General features: G+C 36.9%; 2 protein-coding genes across 3 annotated transcripts; one reads left to right on the forward strand and one right to left on the reverse strand.

The window, feature by feature from the left end:
* Positions 1-326: 326 nt before the first annotated feature.
* On the reverse strand, positions 327-6,520 carry LOC112556328. Its single transcript, XM_025225205.1, has 8 exons — positions 6,327-6,520; positions 4,861-4,975; positions 4,477-4,644; positions 3,626-3,700; positions 3,024-3,246; positions 2,083-2,294; positions 1,430-1,587; positions 327-1,088 (listed from the first exon to the last, which is right to left on the reverse strand). The coding sequence occupies exons 1-8, from the start codon at positions 6,387-6,389 to the stop codon at positions 831-833; spliced, it is 1,272 nt and encodes a 423-aa protein (XP_025080990.1). The 5' UTR covers positions 6,390-6,520; the 3' UTR covers positions 327-830.
* A 121-nt stretch (positions 6,521-6,641) lies between these two features.
* On the forward strand, positions 6,642-19,669 carry LOC112556312 (coiled-coil domain-containing protein 6-like). 2 transcript variants are annotated; one of them, XM_025225190.1, is made up of 9 exons: positions 6,642-7,187; positions 9,101-9,250; positions 10,051-10,179; positions 10,552-10,655; positions 11,011-11,168; positions 12,256-12,412; positions 13,418-13,527; positions 14,066-14,304; positions 14,947-19,669. In XM_025225190.1, the coding sequence occupies exons 1-9, from the start codon at positions 6,966-6,968 to the stop codon at positions 15,013-15,015; spliced, it is 1,338 nt and encodes a 445-aa protein (XP_025080975.1). In that variant the 5' UTR covers positions 6,642-6,965; the 3' UTR covers positions 15,016-19,669. The 2 variants fall into 2 exon arrangements, with proteins under 2 accessions (XP_025080975.1, XP_025080983.1); XM_025225198.1 differs by having other exon boundaries at positions 14,084-14,304.
* Positions 19,670-19,707: the final 38 nt, after the last annotated feature.

Consider the following 19,707-nt stretch of genomic DNA (forward strand, 5'->3'; position numbering starts at 1 on the left):
TGGCCTCTGGTGCTTACTCAATGTAGAATAATAACAATCTCTCATGCGTAAGTATGCATGCATGCACAGACACACAAATATGCACACTGGATATATTTTAACCATCTGCTCATGCAGACCAGCTAGGCTTGCTTCAGGCAAAGGTGAGGTACCCTGGTGGATTTAGGCTCGTGTTATATCAAAGAAATCGGACAAAAAAAAAAGGCTGCAGTCAAGACGTTGGACACAAAATGTAAGCTAATCTGATTGGTGAGAAATCAGTATGTTTGCAAGTGCTAGTGTGCATTCTTTATGCCGCGAACCACAAAAACATAACTCAGCAAAAGTAGATATTCAACATTTTATCGACAAAAATATCGTTCCTAGTCTTCACAGAGACAGTCTCGCACTGAAAGGCACAAAATGCAAAATAATAAAGTAAACTGTTGAGTTGCTCAGGATGACATCATGGAACCATTCAGATTTTCAAAAGAGGCAAGTATGACAAAGTCACCATAAGAAAAATGTATACTATATCTATATCCAACATTTTCAGAAATCTAGCATCTTCTGAAATATGAAAAATGAATATATTAAGATACAAATCACAAGGTCTATGATATGGAAATTACAAAATACACTCCTCTTCAATAGTGAACCATAACAGATTGCATTTTTATTCATTGAAAACCATTATCAACAGACGTAATCAAAAGAAGTTGTTCCATCATGGAACAATCTATGTAAACAGAAAAGTTAACAAATCCAGAAAAAAATCATGCAATATTTTCAAATTAATATAAGGTTTAGCATGCTAAGCTTCCTGAAGTCTGCTGCTTCATGAATAGAAATCAGTCTTTTTTAACTCGATGGATACGATAGTTAGTTTTAGGCAAAGGCCCTGAATGAAATAATAGTTGCCAATACCAATACAAGCCTACAAAACAGAAAGAGAAAATGACCACAATGTATTCAATGTGGTTTGGAAAAGGTGTGCCACACACTGTATACCATTCTTTTTCATCCCCAGGCATCACCTTAACACAGTGGAAATCAAAATAGTCCTCATAATAGGCATCAACACAGAGAAATCTGGTCTTGCTCAGCACCTGGTGAAAATTGAAAAATGTTGAGTAGTAAGAATGTACCTGTGATCAGGACAATGATAATGACAAGAAGTATTTCTCTCTGATCTATAGCAATCAACTCAGTCCAGTAACTTTATCAGAAAAGAAAGCAAAGGAATAATACATAACTCTCATGAAATAAACACTAACTTTTAGCAAAGGCCATCAATCTGATATTTGACTACTATTAAAGCTCTTACTGATGTGACAAAAAAATAAGATAAGAATTTAAAATGCCACTTACTGCTTTGCAGCAAAAAATATGACTGCTGAGTGATTTTCTAGAAAATTCTTTAACACCAAAATCAGCAGTAAAGCCTTACCATGCCAAAAGGAGTGTGCACTGGCACTGTCACCCCACAAGGGCCAGTACGCTGATGATAACCAATGGAAACGGATGTTTCTGGCTTGGAAAAGAGAACTAGGTATATATAAAAGCTGTAATGCAACAAGACAGCCAGAAAAATCTCCTTGGACTTTCCTGCAACAAAAATAAAGTTCAGAAAGTTTATAATAATAAACAATAAACAGATTTTTTTATATATAGTGTTTGTCCCCACTTTAAAGTAGGCTTAAGCATATGTTCAGAGGCTATTGAAATATTTTGTGAAATATTTTAGTATTTGGTATGTCTTGTCTGTTGACAATGTAAGAGTTTTTGTGTGTGAAAAATTCATGCTTTGTGATCCCCTTTTGTGGACTTCCTTGCTGTGATTCATAATCTGATTGCATGCATTTACCTATTTACGCTAGAAGAAACAAGGAAAAAAAAATCCAGGCTAAATAAACTATTTCACAGTTTAATAAATCCTTTCTTTAAAAAACAGCAACATAAATTAGTCTTCTCTGTTGCACGTTTGTAACTTTTGGTACTTAAATGTACTTATTTAAATATGCTGTATAGCATAATGCCATCCGACAGAACTCTACATTGCCAAGGTTTGGAGACTTTAATATGGTGTACATAAATACTCACTCGAAGAAGAAAAGGTCCTTGCTGTCTCAAAGGGATATCGGTCGGCACTCCAAACGATAAGAATGTACAGGCATATCAGCATAAGCACACAGACTTCTGAATGAATTCCAAACAAGTCGTGTAGTGGGTGATAGACAGGCGCAAACTGCAGGATGCCTAGAGGCATGGAGAACAGCCCAGTCACTAATGCACAAAGTAGCTCACAAATAAACCTGTAGAAGAAATAAAATTACAGGAAATGCAGGGAGTTCACTGCAAAAGCTTCTAGCATATTCTAGACTCTAGTAAATACTAACTTTGGTCATAGTGTTATCCTTGTGCCACATATGCCAAATTATTTCCTTCCCAGCTACATCGTTAAGAGTTTGTTTTAGTTGTGCTCTACTGTTCGCATCTCTTATTTCCTTTAAAAATTAGTGTTCATGCAATAGTTTAAACTTCGAATATTTTGCCAGGGATTCAGTCCATGCTCTTGTAAATGATCTGACTGTCAAGATGTCTGTAACTGTAAGGTTTGTCACCCTAAAAAATGAAAGTGTAGAGGTTTCACCACCACTCAAAGTCATCAAGTACATATTTCAAGAAAAGAGTCTCATACTTCCTCAGAATAATGTTAAAAAATAATTTTAAAAACTCCAATTGTTTGTCATGTCAAATTTTTCTCTTTCGGAGCTATTTCCAAATTGTGCTTCTTAAGGGGAAAAAACCCCAAGAAAAACCTAGAAAGACATTTGTGCATTGCATTTACTGTTGCAGAATTGAGTGTATTTAAGACAGCTGAAAACATCATCTCAATGAAAAAGAAACTAATGCCAATGTCAGAGGCTACACTGAACAATGAATGCAATTTCACAATGAAACAACAGCTGAAATTTGTTGCTCTTATGCAAGCAGGCTAAACCAGATTTTGCGATTCAGATTTTCTTAGCTCTTTAACTCACCCAGATGACTGAAATTTGAACTCTCTGCGGCAACATATAGCACGTACTCCATGAAACACTAAAACTAAGCTGCTGGAAAAGGCAGCATGGAAATAGTAGGACGTCCAGGGAACCCAATAGTGGCGATCAAATATGTTGGGATCATCATCATGCCACGTCCACCACAACAGCTTAACACCCATGATGTCAAATGGAATGTCCAAAAGAACAGCTCCTAGTCCAACTGTATAAGAATGGGTCATTGAGACAACTTTGTAATCTACAGTACCAAACAGCCATCTCTTTCTTACTTCACTATCTTTTATTTCCACAGACAATATGTCAACAAATTTAACTCATGAGCTTAAATCTTGTCACTTTACAAATTATTGTAACCTCTTTTTGTTGTAAATTAGGGAATTTCTTAATGCAAGAATTATTTCATTATTTCAAAAATGGCCTGCCTTTTTTTAAAGACTGAAAATATTAGCTTGATCCCAGATAATTTATCTCCTTACTATGAAATCAAACGATATCTTTTTAAAAGAGACGATAAGACACAAGGTATACAAAAATACAGTGGTGTTAAATTTACAAAAGGTGTGTACACTTTCTAAGCTTACCAGCAAAAGGTTCTGCCCACCAGCGAAGATTCATATGAGAGACTGCAATGGAAGCTGTGTAGATAAATGCAGGGTCTGGAACAAAACCAAGTCACAATATTGCTCAGATCTGAGATTTTAATACAGTTGTTTACAACTGCCAAAAAAAAAAAAAAAAAAAAAAAAAAAGATTATTATGCTAGAGACTATGTCTGGTTGGTGTAGTATGAGAACATTTAATTTTTATGTTCTAATATGTGACCAAATGAAAAAATGCTATGTCAGTGGTTTTTAACCGGGGTTCGATCGAACCCTAGGGGTTTAGTGAGTCGGTCTCAGGGGTTCGCCGGAGTCTAAGCCACAGAGGTCAAGACGCACCCGCAATTTGTGATGACTCTAAAGAAGGGTTTGGTGAATGTGCCTATGAAACTTGTGGGTTTGGTACCTCAAACAAGGTTAAGAACCACTGTGCTAAGTGAAGAAAATTTGGGCAATGTTCTGGTTTGAGAGAGTAGCCTGCAAAAGAGTGAAAGACAGAAACAGGACAAGAGAACAATTGTGCAAGCAAGTTGCACTGGCTAGAATCATAGCAATGTTTATCTCCTGCTTTATTCAACTGTGTCCTCATTGCCAAACACAAGCTCTGACCTCTACCTCTCTCAAGAAAGGATTTTAACAGTACAAGTGTTTCTTTATTTTAATATACTGATGTTGTATATGTAAAATCTTGACTCAAAAGAGGTGACTGATCAAATGTTTTGACAATAAAATCATAGCTGGAAGAGTTTGTAGCAGAAATACCCGGAAATACATTAAACTGTAAAGGAAAGGAAAATAGTGTTAAATATAAAAAAATAAAAAATAGAACTCACAAACAAACAAAATATGTAGAGGCAGACGCTGACCAAGTAGCATGACCATTGACTGTGCATGCCAAAAGTTGTCAATATCTAGAAAAGCGTAGGAGACACACTCAACAGTCAAACCATGAAGAACAGTTGCTAGCCAAAGCCATGGGTAACGGCCACCATTTCGTAGTGCTGAAATCATAAAAAATTATTACTGATACGCTTATATCTTAATATAGCCAAGAGAAATTTCATAGTTTATTTTGGTTTACTTTCAAAAAACATATGAACAACAATGCATGTTGCACCTTTAGCTAAAAAACCCAAAATTGTAAACTTCTTAACACATGGAAATACCATGACTCTCATCAAGCTGAATCTGGTTTAATTACAAAGAAAAATACTGACCATGGAGCAGTGTGAGGAAACCAAGACAATAGAACACAATCTCACAATACAAGAATGTGGCATGGTTCTTCAGGATGTCTTGAGGAGCACGGAATCTGATCCACCAATTCAAATCCTGAAAAAGAAAGATGCTATTTACCTACACAATGACAGAGATACTATTTACTCATACAATTTCCCTTGTTTTGAATGAAAATAATTCTGCAGATTTATATAATGCATACCTCCACTGTACTGTAGACTCAATGCACTTTACAAACATTTTCAGAATACCAAACACTGAAAGCACACATTCAAACTGATACAAAATTGATACACGTATTGATGACACAGACCAAAACATACCAGTAAGACACCGCCTATAGAGCCTTAACAACAGATATAAAAGATGGAAAAATCTGCACCTCAAGCACGCCAGGGAAAGGAAGGACTGGTAGACTTTGAGTGGGAAAAAATGAATTTGAGATCTGTTCAAATATCTGACTTGAGGTAGTGCAGAATATATGCATTGAAATTCCTCTTTAACATTTTTCTATCAAACATGCCATAAGCCTTCATAAAAACTGTTCCTATGAAAAATACTTCCGAATATGCTGTGCTAGGAAATATTTTAATTACATTTGCCATAACTGAGGCAGTGCAGGTGATTATAATTACTGCTTTTACATATGCTTGAAATGAATCTTCCTCATTTTCTTGTTTCCTAAGAGTGGATTATACCAAACCAATACGTAGAACTAATGTTTAGTGGTGGAATCTAAAGCTAGTTACGACAAATCTCCGAGGCAATGACCAGTGATCACAGTGCCGACAGATGGGTTTTTTTCCGGGTTTCCTCCGACTTCGTGTGTCATTATTTAGTACCTATAATTAAGTGGATATTGAGGCGAATAAATGCAATTTGTTTCACGTTTAGTGAGCCTGAACGTTTGTGGCAAAGCTATTTCTGCAAATATTCTTAATATTAAGATATTTTTCTTTTGACTTTTTGGTGAACGACTTTTATAAGTATTTCTATTTCGACTCTGCAGTACCTTAATTAGTTTGACTCCCAGCTCTAACGTCCCTCCCCACATTTATTCTCCATCTCCTGCTGGTTCAGTTTTGAAAAGTGCTGCGTGTGAGCTGTTGTTTATCAATATAAAAGCGCAAAAAGAGACTAATGCTACTATAGTGGCCAATGAGCAATTTTTCCGTAGTAAACGCTGCATACAAGATTTAAAAAACAATAAAGCAAATTCATACAAGACTACTTAATATAGAAATTCATGCTGATAAATCAGACATAACAACTGATGGACTGTTCACACAACGTGAAAGCTGAGCATAGTCCATAGACTAGTACTAGAATAAGCAACAAGTTCAGGTACAATTATTTAGGAGAAAGCAAAAGAAAATTCAAATATAGGCCAAGGCGCACTGCTAGCGATAACTTTAAGCTGAGCTATGCTAACAGCATACAATACCTTGTTAGGAATGGAAATGTATTGCTTTAATGAGGCCACTGCAGCCTTAAAAAGGTCTTCCATTTTTATCCGCAGCACAAGGAATGAAGATGTTTTCGAGCAGCTGTATGCAAATAATTAAAAAAATCCGGCGTAGTTATTGGGGGTGGGCGGGACATACGTGACCCATGACCTTTAATGTAGCCTCGGTTTGAAAATGAGTCCCTGTTTCCTGTCTTTAGAGTAATCCTTAATCTGTCTTTTTTTCAAATTATGAACGTGATGGTTTTTACAGGAAAAGCATAACATAGAAACAGACTCTTTTGTACCCGTATATGCTAATGGGCTATACTAAGAATGCACTGAAAATGTAATGATTGAAAATTCATCGTAATGATAATAATATTTACAACAATATTCCACCCCCTCCCCGCTGCCTGGTGGCATTGACCCTCTACAAAACCCATGGTGTGGCTTGATCGGATTACTGTTGACAAACACCTTGCTTTCTCGTTAAAGCCGTCGAAGGATACATTAAACCGAGCACTTTTAGCCATATAAGTTGCGAAGGTTTTACAGTACCTTATGGAGGGCACATTGGATATGCTTTAAACCGGCGAGACCGCAATTTAAGTTTCGTTCGTAATCACAAGTGGAACAATGGCGGACAGTGCCAGTGAGCTGGAGAGTGACACGAGCTCAATAGATGGAGGTCCTACCCTCAAGCCTCCATCTCCTGCTCATATTGAACAGCTTCAAAAGAGAATTGAATCTCTTCAACAAGAGAATAGAGTCTTGAAAATGGAACTTGACTCGTACAAGGCGAAATGTAAAGCACTGCAAGAGGAAAACAGAGAGTTGCGCAAAGCCAGCGTTTCCATCGTAAGATTTGGTTTCATGTTTTTTGACAGATTGTAATAAGTTGCTGTTGGGTGTTAAATTTTGGGTACATTTTCAGAATTTATTTCAGTTCTACCTGTTATTTTAAGTCGAGAGTCGTCTTAACTGTTTGGTCCGTGAGTCATTTTCTAAACTAAGCATTAAAAATGAGTCAGTAAATGACAAGGATTTTTGTATATGCAGGAAGTCATTCTGTTTGTCATAGTGTCAAATTTATGCTTATGAATATAGAAAACTACTTAAATCGTTCAGAAATAGTAAGAGCTGAGTATTTAAAAGTATGATGTATTGGTATATGCTTGATAAACTGTCCTGTCTTTAATCTAAAATCCTAGAATGATGCCAATGCCAGAAATGATTCTTCATCAGAGACTGTAATGCTGTAAATCAGTATTTTTGCTATTTAGTAGACACATGTCAACTGAAAAGACAATAACACTACAACAGGTCTTAACATTTGTTCTGGGCGGCCTACTTTGTAGGGGTAGAGGGAGACATGCATTTTTCAAATCCTTTGCAAATATGTGTCATGATGTCCACTGATTACTGTACTTTAATCATAGGCAAGCAATTAATACTCATTAACTTGTAACATAACAAGTGGGAACAGATTGCCACAAAAATTACTTAAGAAAAAAGTAAAGCTTAATGACAAAATTAGCACATTAGTGACAAAATTAATAAAAAGGGATGTCACATTTAGCAACAATAAGTGAGCGACGTCAGCTGTCGGTCTGAAGTATGTAAACAAGATTAGAAATCATGACATCATTGCTACATCAGCCTAGATTGTTTTAGAATGTTCAAGCTATATATAGCTCCTTCTGGAACCTTCTACTTTTGCAGCAGTTGGAGCCCACAGCTGTGAACATTGGGCACAAACTGGTTGCCCTTTGCAGGGTTCATTTGCTCTTTATACTTGAATGAGCTTCCAGTCAGCCAGCTCTGCAAAATACTCATTGGTCTAACTGAAGGACCCATGCTGGGGAAAGGACCAATTGGAAATGCATTGGCTAATTGTGCATAGTTGCCACTTGCTGCAGAAGGATTTCAACTCATTGCCGATAGCAATCCTCTTTCAGAAATCAAAGTTAGCGAACTTAGTAATGACCAAGCCTACCTATACAAAATGATCACAGCTTTTAGAAGTGGACACATTAGTGATGATATACTGCAGGAAAAGTCTGGGTCCATGGCGATGGACAGATGGCTCACAGACTTCAAGCAGGATATGTTGGCTGTATGTGGCAACAGTTCAACCAAGTAATGAACTGTATTTCCTGACACACTTCATTGTCTGCTTGCTATGGACCTACATGGTTTAGCATCAAGTGTTACCCAAGATGTATTGATGGACCAAAGGACTTGCTTTGACAAATTAAGCAACAGAGTTTATCATTAGCCTGCGAGGAATATAATATGGCCTATAGTGCAACAATGAGCATACTGGGACCATCAGGAAAATGTTTTTCTGTTGATGCTTGGAGGTGACGATGAAGTGAATAGGAAGGCAACAAATAGCATTAATAAAGACCATTCGCCAAGTAAGCTGGTAGGTCTCAATAAGCAAGTCAGAGACTTTCGACCTTCCAAACTAAAGGAGAAGGCTCAAATGTTTCAAGACTTACTGCCATCAGTGGAGGAACTCACACTGAAACCACCTCTCAGACAAAGAACTGAAGCAGCTTGTCAAGCAGCCTTCATCAGTTAGATAAAGCAGTAATCACATTTTTTTTTTTTTAATGGTGTTGTTTGAGCTTTGTAACATGTTTAGTAATAATGCATCAGAATTCACGTGCTAACTGTTGATCAGAATTACTTTGTGGTAATATTGGTGTCATGATTTAAGATAATTACCTTCATGGTTTGATCTCTAAAGGACTTGTTATTTTCAGCAAGCCAAAGCAGAGCAGGAGGAAGAATTCATAAGCAACACCTTGCTGAAAGAAATTCACTCACTGAAAAAGGAAAAGGAACGTTTGGCTATGAATTACGAGCAGGAAGAGGAATACCTCACAAATGACCTCTCCAGAAAATTGTTCAAGGTTGTATCTTGGCTTCATTTCCTGTTCCAGTGTTTGCATGAAAATTTTTCTTGAATCACAAGTTTTTGGTTTTTGTTGGCAGCAACTTCTAGCAGTGAGCCATTACGATGTAGTCATGTAGAACTCATGTCACTTATGGTGACCAGCTTCTTTCTTGATATAAAGAGACCTCTTGGAGATTACTTCATAATCATTGTCACGTGTATATTACCTTCAGTATAACAGACCATCCTTCCTTTCAAGTAATCTGTCCTTTTGGCTGTGATGCTTTTTTCCAAGAGTCAGGTGGTTAAGAGGTTTAAAGATAGACCAGTCAGATGCCATTACTGTGAAAAGTGAAAGAGCAAAAAAATTTGTTGCCCTGACAACAAAACTAATACTAAGTGAAATAAAACTAGGTTGTAGGCTAGTGAAATGCAGAGAAGAAAAAGATTTCATTTTGTAGCAAATCTAAAAGAGTGCAGCTTTGTCCTGTACTGCAATCCCACAGATTTGGTGGTAATAATTAAGGGACAAAACAGCTACAATATGGGCCATTAGTAAATCATTATTTTGGCAGGTTAAGCATTTTTCCTAAAGCAGATATGCTGTGTTCTTTTGGGTGAGCTTTTATAGTAGAATTCTTATGTTTGGGGAAATTAAGTTTTGTTAATCATTATGAGACCTATAACAGTTAGTTCTCTAAGTTAGTAACACTTTATAATAAAAAATATGGACAAACATTTTTTTCAAGAAAAAAAGATGGAGCTGGTAAAGTCATTAAAGATGGACTTGCTAAAGCATTGTGTTTTGTCTTTCAGCTTCGTCAGGAAAAAATTGAACTGGAGGAGACTCTTGAAAAGGAGCAAGAAGCACAGATCAACAAACTTATGCGCAAAATTGAGAAACTTGAAGCAGACACCTACAGCAAGCAGCAGACCCTGGAACAGGTCAGTCAAAGTATTAAGTAGGAAAGTGCAGCCCAGGAAACTGGCAAGCATGTCTACTTGGTTTATTTGGCCTGAACTGTACACAAGTAAATGAGAAAGATGAAACATAAACAAGTGAGAAGTCTTGGAAAACATCCTAGGATTTTAATTGTAATATTGTGCTTATATTTGTCATTTTTTGCCTTCCTTGAAGCTGTGGTATATGTCATGAACTTGGAGATAGGTCTCCATCTTTATTTTTGTTTATTCATGTGCTTGTGAAGTCAAGTTTACCAACATGTGCTTTCATGAGAAATGTGCCTTTTGCCAAGAAAACTTTTTTGTCATACAACATTAAAAAGCAGTGATAATGAGTTGAGATGATTGTTGCAGCTGCGGCGTGAGAAGGTTGAGCTTGAAAATGCTTTGGAACAGGAGCAGGAGTCTTTAGTGAACCGCTTGTGGAAGCGAATGGACAAACTGGAGGCAGAAAAACGGTGAGGGAAGACACGTCTTAAGCATCTGCAACAACATGCTAATCATTAGGGAGTTAATAAGTGTTAACAGTGCTTATAAGGGACATTTTAATAGTTTTAAACAGTGATATTTCTAATGTGCTGGAGATTATTAACCCCATCACAGTATATTTTGCTTACCATTTCTCCATCAAATTTATTAGCTCACTTCTGTTTGATTTTGTATCTGCATATTTATCATAGTTTTCAGTGGATTTCTATGATATTAGGCCTGCAGTTTCTCCTGTAGATTCTATTTTTTTTTTTTTTTGATATGAGAAAGGAGAAATTCTTGTTGCTGCAAACTTGCTGATCTGTGCAACGGCTTTGTCCCCAGTCTTCTGCAGGAAAAACTAGATCAGCCTGTGTCATCCCCTCCTTCACCAAGAGACATCAGCAATGGGGATGCTGCCAAGAATCTAGTGCAGCACATTGAGAATTTGCGAGGAGAGGTCTCAGCACTTAAGGAGCAACTTAGGGCTGCCCAGATTGAGCGTCAGTTCCAATCTTGTTCAGTGATTTTAGTGTCTTAAAGGTCAACCAAAGAGCAAATATTTGACTTATTTGGCTGGGATAAATGCAAGATGCAGTTTTCCCCAAATCCACTTTGTTAATTGTGTCTTTGTGGACATTGGTGGTTACTTCTCAGTATTGACGTTTTCTATGTATGATGATATTTGTAAGTTTGTGAAAGGTGATCATTCACTCAAATACTGAGAAATAGCTTTTTTCTTTGAGGGGGCAACCAGTTTTTTTTTAATTCTCATAAAGTGCTCAATACAATTTCAGTACTCCAAAGACAGATCATATAAGCAGGATTAAATCGGGAAAATAAAAATTAAGGTGTCAGTGGTGCAGTAAATTAAAATAGACAAGGCACATTAAGAAAGATCAAATACAATACAAACCAATACAAAGTATAAGGCAAAGAATTCTCCAGAAATTCAGAGTGGTAATCATTCAGCCGACCTGGTAATGACCAACGACTACTAAGTACAAGCTGTGATATCCAGGTGATGTCCAAAATATCAACTCGAAAAAGTTCACTTTCATTCAAAAAATATTCTGTTGGCTCTAATATTGGGGGACAAGAGATCAATATAAGAGATCAATATCCAGTAATGCCAATGACAAATGATCAGTTATACAGCACTGGTCACAAAAGATCAGATTCATCATCCAATATCTAATGTCAAGTAGTGTCGATCAGTGATCTTTTGACTAAGATCTGTGTTCCAGAATGTATAGTGATAAAAAGATCAACATTAATAGTGCTTAATGACAATATTGAAACTAATTTCAACAGAACATCAATGACCAGTGACAAGCGACAACATGGCAATATTCAGTAAATGGCTGTCAATAGCACATAGTATATATAGAGAAATAGCATCTTGTCCCATGCTCAACCCACTAGGTAGATTTTTAAACCACAGTAAGTTTCATCTCTTTCCTAGAGGATGGTGTGTACAAGGACCTGGTAAACTGTTTTCTTCAGTAATTATAAATGTACACAGAAGCAAAAATATTTGCAGATAACTTTAGATTTTTATTTTTATTTTTCATTTTTATTTTAAAAAAGATGCAGAGAAAATGGCACAATATGCTCAAGAAGAGCGTCAGATCCGTGAAGAAAATCTGCGTTTGCAGCGCAGGCTTCAGCTAGAAATGGAACGGCGAGAAAATTTGTGCCGGCACCTTTCAGAAAGTGAATCAAGCCTTGAAATGGATGATGAAAGGTGAGCTAATGTTCTTTTATTTATAATCTGTAACACTTATTCTCAATTCAATTCAATTCAATTCAATTCAATTTAACTTTATTATCTCACTAGGAGAAATTAAAAGACGTGGTAAAACAACTGGCTGATAATAAAACTTAGAATAAAAACAACTTAAATTCCACTCAAACTATCATCTCACACAAACACCTACAGTCCATGTAAATACCCGACTAAATAAGAAACAACACTAAAACTATATTCCCAAAACCACACACCCACACCCTCACACTCACAAATCCTTCCAACACTTATTCAGTAAGACAACAGACTGGTGTATAAAACTTTTCCGAGAACGGGCAGTGGAAGCTCTACTTTTCCGAGAACGGGCAGTGGAAGCTCTACTTTTCCGAGAACGGGCAGTTCTATTTTTCTATTATTCTAAAATAGAATAACAATTCTCTGATAATCGAAAAGAAATTTGCAGATAAAGCATATTTTAAAGGTTGTGGAAAACCTATTTTGGTATTCTTATGTTACTTCTGTCTTGTTCATAATGACTGCAACCTACATAGCATTGAAAGTTCTACTTTTTTTAATGCATTTTTTTAATGTGATATGCATGCGCACAATTATAAGATTTTACTTCACAAACTATTATTACTTTCATTTAAGTTGTCTTTGGAGTTTGCTTTTGTATTCCTTTATGCCATATTTTATTTTTCAATCTCATTTAAATTTTGAAAAAAGGATATTGTTTATCATATTGGTATTCATTCTCCTTTTTATCCCTGAATCTTGGTGCTTGGATAGTGCATGATGGGAGGAAAGTGCTCTTTGTTCATTGTGCAACTAGATGGCCATTGACTTGTGTTCATACTCTAAATCATTCTCAGACTTATTTGTTGAAGTTAAGAAGAAGAGCAGATGTGTCAGTCACTATCTCAAGTAAAATGTGCTGCAAAAATATGTTACAGAATTATAGTGAAGCATTGTTTATTTTTTTCCCCCTTTTTCTATTTACAGACACTTTAATGAGATGACAAAGCAACATGAATGTGGCATGTCTCGGCCACGCACCGTGTCTAGTCCAATTCCTTACAATTCGGCTAACCCTCCAAGGTCAATGTCTCCAGGTGTGTTTCATCATTAAGTTTAAATAGAGAATTTTATTAATTCAAGGGAGCGCCACTCTGTAGCCTGACCCCGGCTCACTTTCGTTGATGCATTGAAGTTAATCTAGATGTGTGAGAGGGTATAGGTGTGCATGTGTGCGTATTAAATGTCACTGTATGGGTGTGTATGTTTATATATATATACATCATGCTATGTTCACATGTATAAATTATTTTGTGAGCAAAAGAAACATTTCTGTCCTGGATTATGCCTGGTATAGACAATAAAGATTGAATAGTGTGGGTAAGAGGGGAGGAAATTTCTAGCATGATATAGATTGACCTCATGTGATTCCAATTTTGCTTTGTTGTATCTTTCCATTTTTGATTTGTTGTGTATAACTTAAAGACTGTGTTAGTGGAAGAAACGTGTGGCCAGGGCTGATAGAGAGGCCATTTTCAAAAGAAGGATGTCATGACTTTAAATTGACTTCATAACTTTTAGCTTTTTGTGCCCATGTCTTTCTTTCTTTCTTTTTTTTTTTTTTTTAACTTGCAGCTGGTACATATGTGGCAGCCAAAAGCCCCCCTAGTCCAATGCGACGCTCAGCACCAGGTCAGCAAAGCCAGCCATTCCATCCTCCCATGCAGCCACCTTCTCACACATCAGGCTACATGATACCGTTGACATCAGGAGCTAACCCTCATACCAGCACGTACACAGGCCACCATCCCAGTGCCTTTGTACCCAGCACATCTCCCCCAATGTTTTCGGGCATTCATATGGCTGGTATTCAGGTATGCTTCTTAGACCTCACTACAAGGCATGGTGGTCACTTTTAGACCAGATTTAAGATGCAGGGGAAGGAACTGTAGCTTAGTGGTTAGCACTCTTGACTCTGGAGCAGGCTGCCAGTTTGAGGTCTGCTGAAATCTGTGGCCGAAGAACTTTACCTGCCCACCAGCCAGTCTCTCTGGAATGAGTACCTGATTTTGTTGGGAAGGTAAAGACTGCAGGAGGAGAAAGTTGAGCTCTACCTTCCACATCCCATACCTTAGATCCATTGGTCCAACTGGGAAAATATTCCCTCCCCACCCCCCACATTTTTGTTAATTGTTATTTTTCCTGAAGGTAGAGGTTTCTTTGTTTTTTTTTCGGCTGAACTTTTAACATATTGAGGATGTCAGTTTGTTCATATTTATTGTTCATAATTTTCTTTGCAGTGGCAACCTGTCTTAATAAATTTCTGTCTCTCCAAAAATTTATTTCCACCCAGAAAAAGATTATCATGAAAAAGTATTAAATAAAATACTGAGCAAGGCATCAGAGCAGGTTCTGGAAAGGTGGTGCTGGTTGATTCATGAATAAATGTTGGGAAAGATGTTACAGCAATAAATAATTATTGTTGATGTGAAGGTTGGATTGTGCTTCTGTTTTAGCGACCTAAGGTCCAGGAGAAGTTTGCCAAACCAACAGGATTCCCCAGTGACAAGAACGAGAAGACATGAGTGGTCTGCAGTGGGACTGAGCTAAGGTGGGCTCTTTAACACTGCAATGTCAGGCACCACACTGCTAACCACATGGTTGCACTGGTATGGGAGTTGAGTCATCTTGTGCAACAAAACAACTTCCCTGTCTCTGCCATCTGCTCTTTGTCGGTGCTAATGGCCTTCAGAGGGGGGGATATTTGCTGTTTTTGTTTTGTTCCCGTACTCCCCCAGGTCTCCCACTTTTCAAAATTAAAATCCTGAAATTTAAGTTATTGTACAGGTGACTGTTCCATCTGCTAACGATGCCAGCAGGTGTTATGTGGTTTTTGTTCAATCCACTGTGACACACTGGTCTTGTTATTCTCAGTCAACAAAACGTTTTTCTTAAATGCTTGGGAAGATTTTTCTCACACACCACTAGCCATGGTGCTTTCTAACCCAGGTGTGCTTTGCATTTGTGCGTACACCTATTTTCATGAATTGGTCCTTTTAATTTAATTTTTTTTTAAAGTTATGTCATTTGTTTAAATTGAGCAGTGTCTGCTTTGAACGATGCCACCGTCCTAGCATGTTATCTGTAAAATATTTCTTGTACACAGGAGAGATTGTGATATACCAGTTGTTTTGTGGTCATAAAATAACAGCCAAATAAAAGGAAGTCACAATTTTTGACAGATCATAAGTCGTTGATCTCTGTCAGATATTATGTTCCTTACAAGATTGCAGAATGGTACTTGAAGGAGCTGGATGCGCAGTCTTTGAAATTTCAATCTTCCCAAAGGGGCTACCATTAGAACACAAAGATAGATAAAAGATATGTTCTGTTTGAGACCTGTGTTACAAAATTTTTGCAAATTGTTCCCTTTAAGTATTCCAAGAACTGCATATGTGATTGCTACTGCCAATGCAGACAGATGAATTATGACACATTACATATGCTTACAGGTGGTTTTTATCATTCCTTCAAACTGCTGTTATTTCTTGCTCTTTTTGCAACAGCCTGTGTGCTGGCTTAGTTAAGCCTGCTGCATAGAACAGTTATTTTGTCAGACCAAAGAGTACATACATCAACAACCTGTTATGAGACAGCAGCTGCTTATGTTTTCTGAACTGATTGTAATAAATTAAGCAAAGTTGCTACTTGGGCTGGGGGAAAATAAACTGCACCAGCTGTGCATTAGTTTTCTGGAAATTACAACATTCAAGATCCAAGATGTGCAAGTGTGTGATTGTTCACAGAGTACCTATTGTTGATTTTTGTGACCGGCACTGCTAAGGGTAAAGGAGCAAGCCAGGCCATTTGAGTTTGTTTTTGGATTTGTTTTAGTGGATTTTCATTCCAATGGCAGGGTAATGCTGTACAGATTATAAATTTTCTGGTACCCTACATCAAACTATGGTTAGTTTTGATTATAGGGTTATAATCTTTTATAATTAAGCATTTGGTTTCAAATAGCAAGGTGTAATTTAGTAACAATTAGGTTCCTTAGATGTGGCATTTGGTGGCATCGTTGACTTTAGGCAGACAGCTGTCATATTGGTTTGCTAGACAGCTCAAATTCAAACCAAAATGGGCTAATCTGAAAGCTTCGTTACCATGGCATCTTGACTATCAAGCCAGTTCACATATTTTGTGTGATTTTCCTATTGACTTTGTGTTATTGGCATTGTAAAGAGGTGTTTCATGTCATGCATGGATTCTCATTACCTACTTTTGTATGGGTGGGTGAGTTTTATTGCATTTTTGTGATTATGTTGCATCACGAATAATTTAGATTTGATGTTAATTGGTTTTCAGATTTGTTTTCAGAGTAGGGAATGTTTTGAGGATAGAGTTAAATAGGATCAACTAAAGCAGGGGTGCCCAGCCTATGGGCCACGGGCCACATCTTGCTTGCGGAGATGCCTCATCTGGCCCGCTCATTTTAACCAAACACAACATAATTTTATTTTTAACGTCATGGTTGTGGCAAAACTGCCATGTTCTGGCCTGCAAGATTTTATATCATGTCAAGTGCGGCCCTTGGGCAAGAAAAGGTTGAGCACCACTGGACTAAAGCATAGCCAGAAATCAAGAGCTTGTTTGTGATTAGATTTTCAAATTTTGCCAGTCTTCTATGAAAGATGCAATGAAAAAACACCTGAAAGAATGTTGTAAATTCTTGACAGATGTGGTATATTTCTAGATCTTCTAGTCATTCAAGGTATTTAGAAGGGGAAAAAATGAAATTATAACAGACTTATGAAGATGGCATGGGCTTCATGATTCATTTTTTCCCAAAATAAAATGGTTGAAGTCCCTAAAAGTTACAATTTGCATGAAATATTAGCACGTTTACGAGAATCTCCTTATTTTTTTTGCCATGTTTGAGATCCAGATTCTGTATTTGTGAGACCTTGATGGAACAGTTATGTGTTTGGGTGTACACATCAAAGCAGAGAAATGTTGATCATAGATCTAAAGTTTTTTTTAAAAAAAATTTGCCATCTTTCCCAGTCATGATATTGGACATTGATGATGAAATTCTTCCCATAGTTAATAGGGCATTTGAAGAGCATAACATTTATTTCGACAAGCCCACTAGATAGTTGTCAGAAGTAACTGATACTGGAGGCCAAAGACTTTAGACTAGGGGGAAAAATAGCACAGCTAAAGCATGATCAAAACTTTTAATTCTATCATGCATACAATTTAAACTTGTGAAGGTTGTAAGTTTTGTGAACAAAGCTCTCATCACTTGCCTAAAGAACAGCAGACTGTGTCACACAGGTACATAAGTTGTTTACAAAACATTGAGGTTGAAATTACAGAATGTTACTTTCACGATTTTCTGTAACGCTTCACCTGCCATGTTGAAAAGATAGGCTTTATAGCTACATCACAAAGTTTTCAGGGCTGTTGTATCTTTGTCTCGTTGTGATCAAATACCCATTGGGGTTGAAAATTGTTTTACAGAAAATTTTGATTATGGAACATTGTACACGCCCACAATAGGGGGATCAGAAATAGAAAATTGGCTTAGTTGCATTGCGAGTGCAGAATATGAAGAAAGCTGGGCTTTGTGAACTTTGACCATTAACATCAATCTTTAAATAGCAGAGGTACAGATTTCTGATTCATGTTTGTGATTTTTATTATGAAAAAGATGCATACCACAGATTTGGTATCTGGGAGGTTCACTTGGCCTGCTTTGCCAGTAATTCTCAGACATAAGCTTCAGGGATATGGAACAGCTGTCTTAAGGCTTTTTCTTGGATTTTTTTCCCTTTTTTGTTTTGCACCTAAAGCTTGTGTAAATATGTATACATGCTAACATATATATTTGGTTTGTCTCTAAACACACACACAGACTCCCATCCATGATCACATGTACATCCCCAGTTTAATGAAAAACAAGCCAAGCAGGTGCAGGTTTTGGACAAAGAATATCTGTGATGTTTTGCCTTCCACAGTGGCTTGAGGCATATCAAGGTTTGTATGAGTAGTTGTTGTTGGTTACTTGCCCTGCTGCAATGTGTATGTGCTGCTAGCTGTAGTTTACTCCAGTTATCAGATCTGTCTTGAACTTGTTAAAATCTCTTCTATTGTAAATCAGCTACTGAACCGTGATAAGCTTTATGGTAGATTAGCACAGAGGGTAGGCCTTTATTACAAAGATCGCTGTTTTTTATGTACACACTTAAACTATAGCATAAAGTAAGATGTACAAAAGCATTATAATTTTCAAAAGCTGTTTATTTAATTATGTTGTAATGCTTAAATGACTCTTTGTCATTTTTGCTATGAACCCACTTTACCTCCAAAGTGGCACATCACATTGATTCATATATACATTCTTGTTTTTAGAGGCAGACATCAGGCTTGAAAGACGTTTTAAAAAAAGCATTTATTTTATATAGGAGAATGAAAATAAACTAGAAAAAGTGATCATGTAAATCAGTTTGTTTATAATTGATTTAAGAACAAATAATTTCATAGAAGCAGAACCTGAATTGGTCATGTAAAACTGCATGGTTTTCTTGTGATAAGGAAAAAGTGAAAAAAGAAAAATGTATATGCAGGTAAATTGCATAGTGATAGCATGTCTTAACCATGGAGTACTGGTCTATGAGGTTGCTTATTTCAAACTCTGTGGATAGATTGTCTTTGTACATTGGAGAGATGGCCTCCATGTAAAATTACCTGAATTATCGGATAATTCCTATCAGTGTTAGACAGTTTTGTTCGTTGTCACCTTTTCCTCAGTTTGTGTATGTGGTGTTGCTTCTGAGATCAGTTGACTTTGTTGATGGTGTGCACAGAAGTAAACTGAATGAGAGGACAAGTCCTCTGCCTTTTTCTAGATCTGTTGTTGCATTGATGCTGTGTGTTCATGGCCAACATTCTCTCTAAAGTTCCCAGGAATGTAGGTAACAATTTGGGATTATAAGCTTATATGGCTACAACTTAGGCTGGTTGTGTCATTGGTCATTTGTACAGCAGATCATCTGTGATTGCAGAGTTGTTGCTTTTTGCATTCAATGCAGTGTAGCTTAAAAGCTTGGGTTTTTAGAGGAGGTCCTGTCAAGTTAGTAATCACAAGCATGAGGATTATTTTGTTAGCACAAGTGAGGTGTCAGATGTTTCCGTGCGACTGCCAATGAAACTTTGGAAATAAAGTTTGAAGCAAAGTTTTTTTCGCGTGGTATTAAAGAAAAGTAAGTGAATTG

The sequence above is a fragment of the Pomacea canaliculata genome, linkage group LG1 (genome assembly GCF_003073045.1).
Source record: "Pomacea canaliculata isolate SZHN2017 linkage group LG1, ASM307304v1, whole genome shotgun sequence".
Lineage (NCBI taxonomy): Eukaryota > Metazoa > Mollusca > Gastropoda > Architaenioglossa > Ampullariidae > Pomacea > Pomacea canaliculata.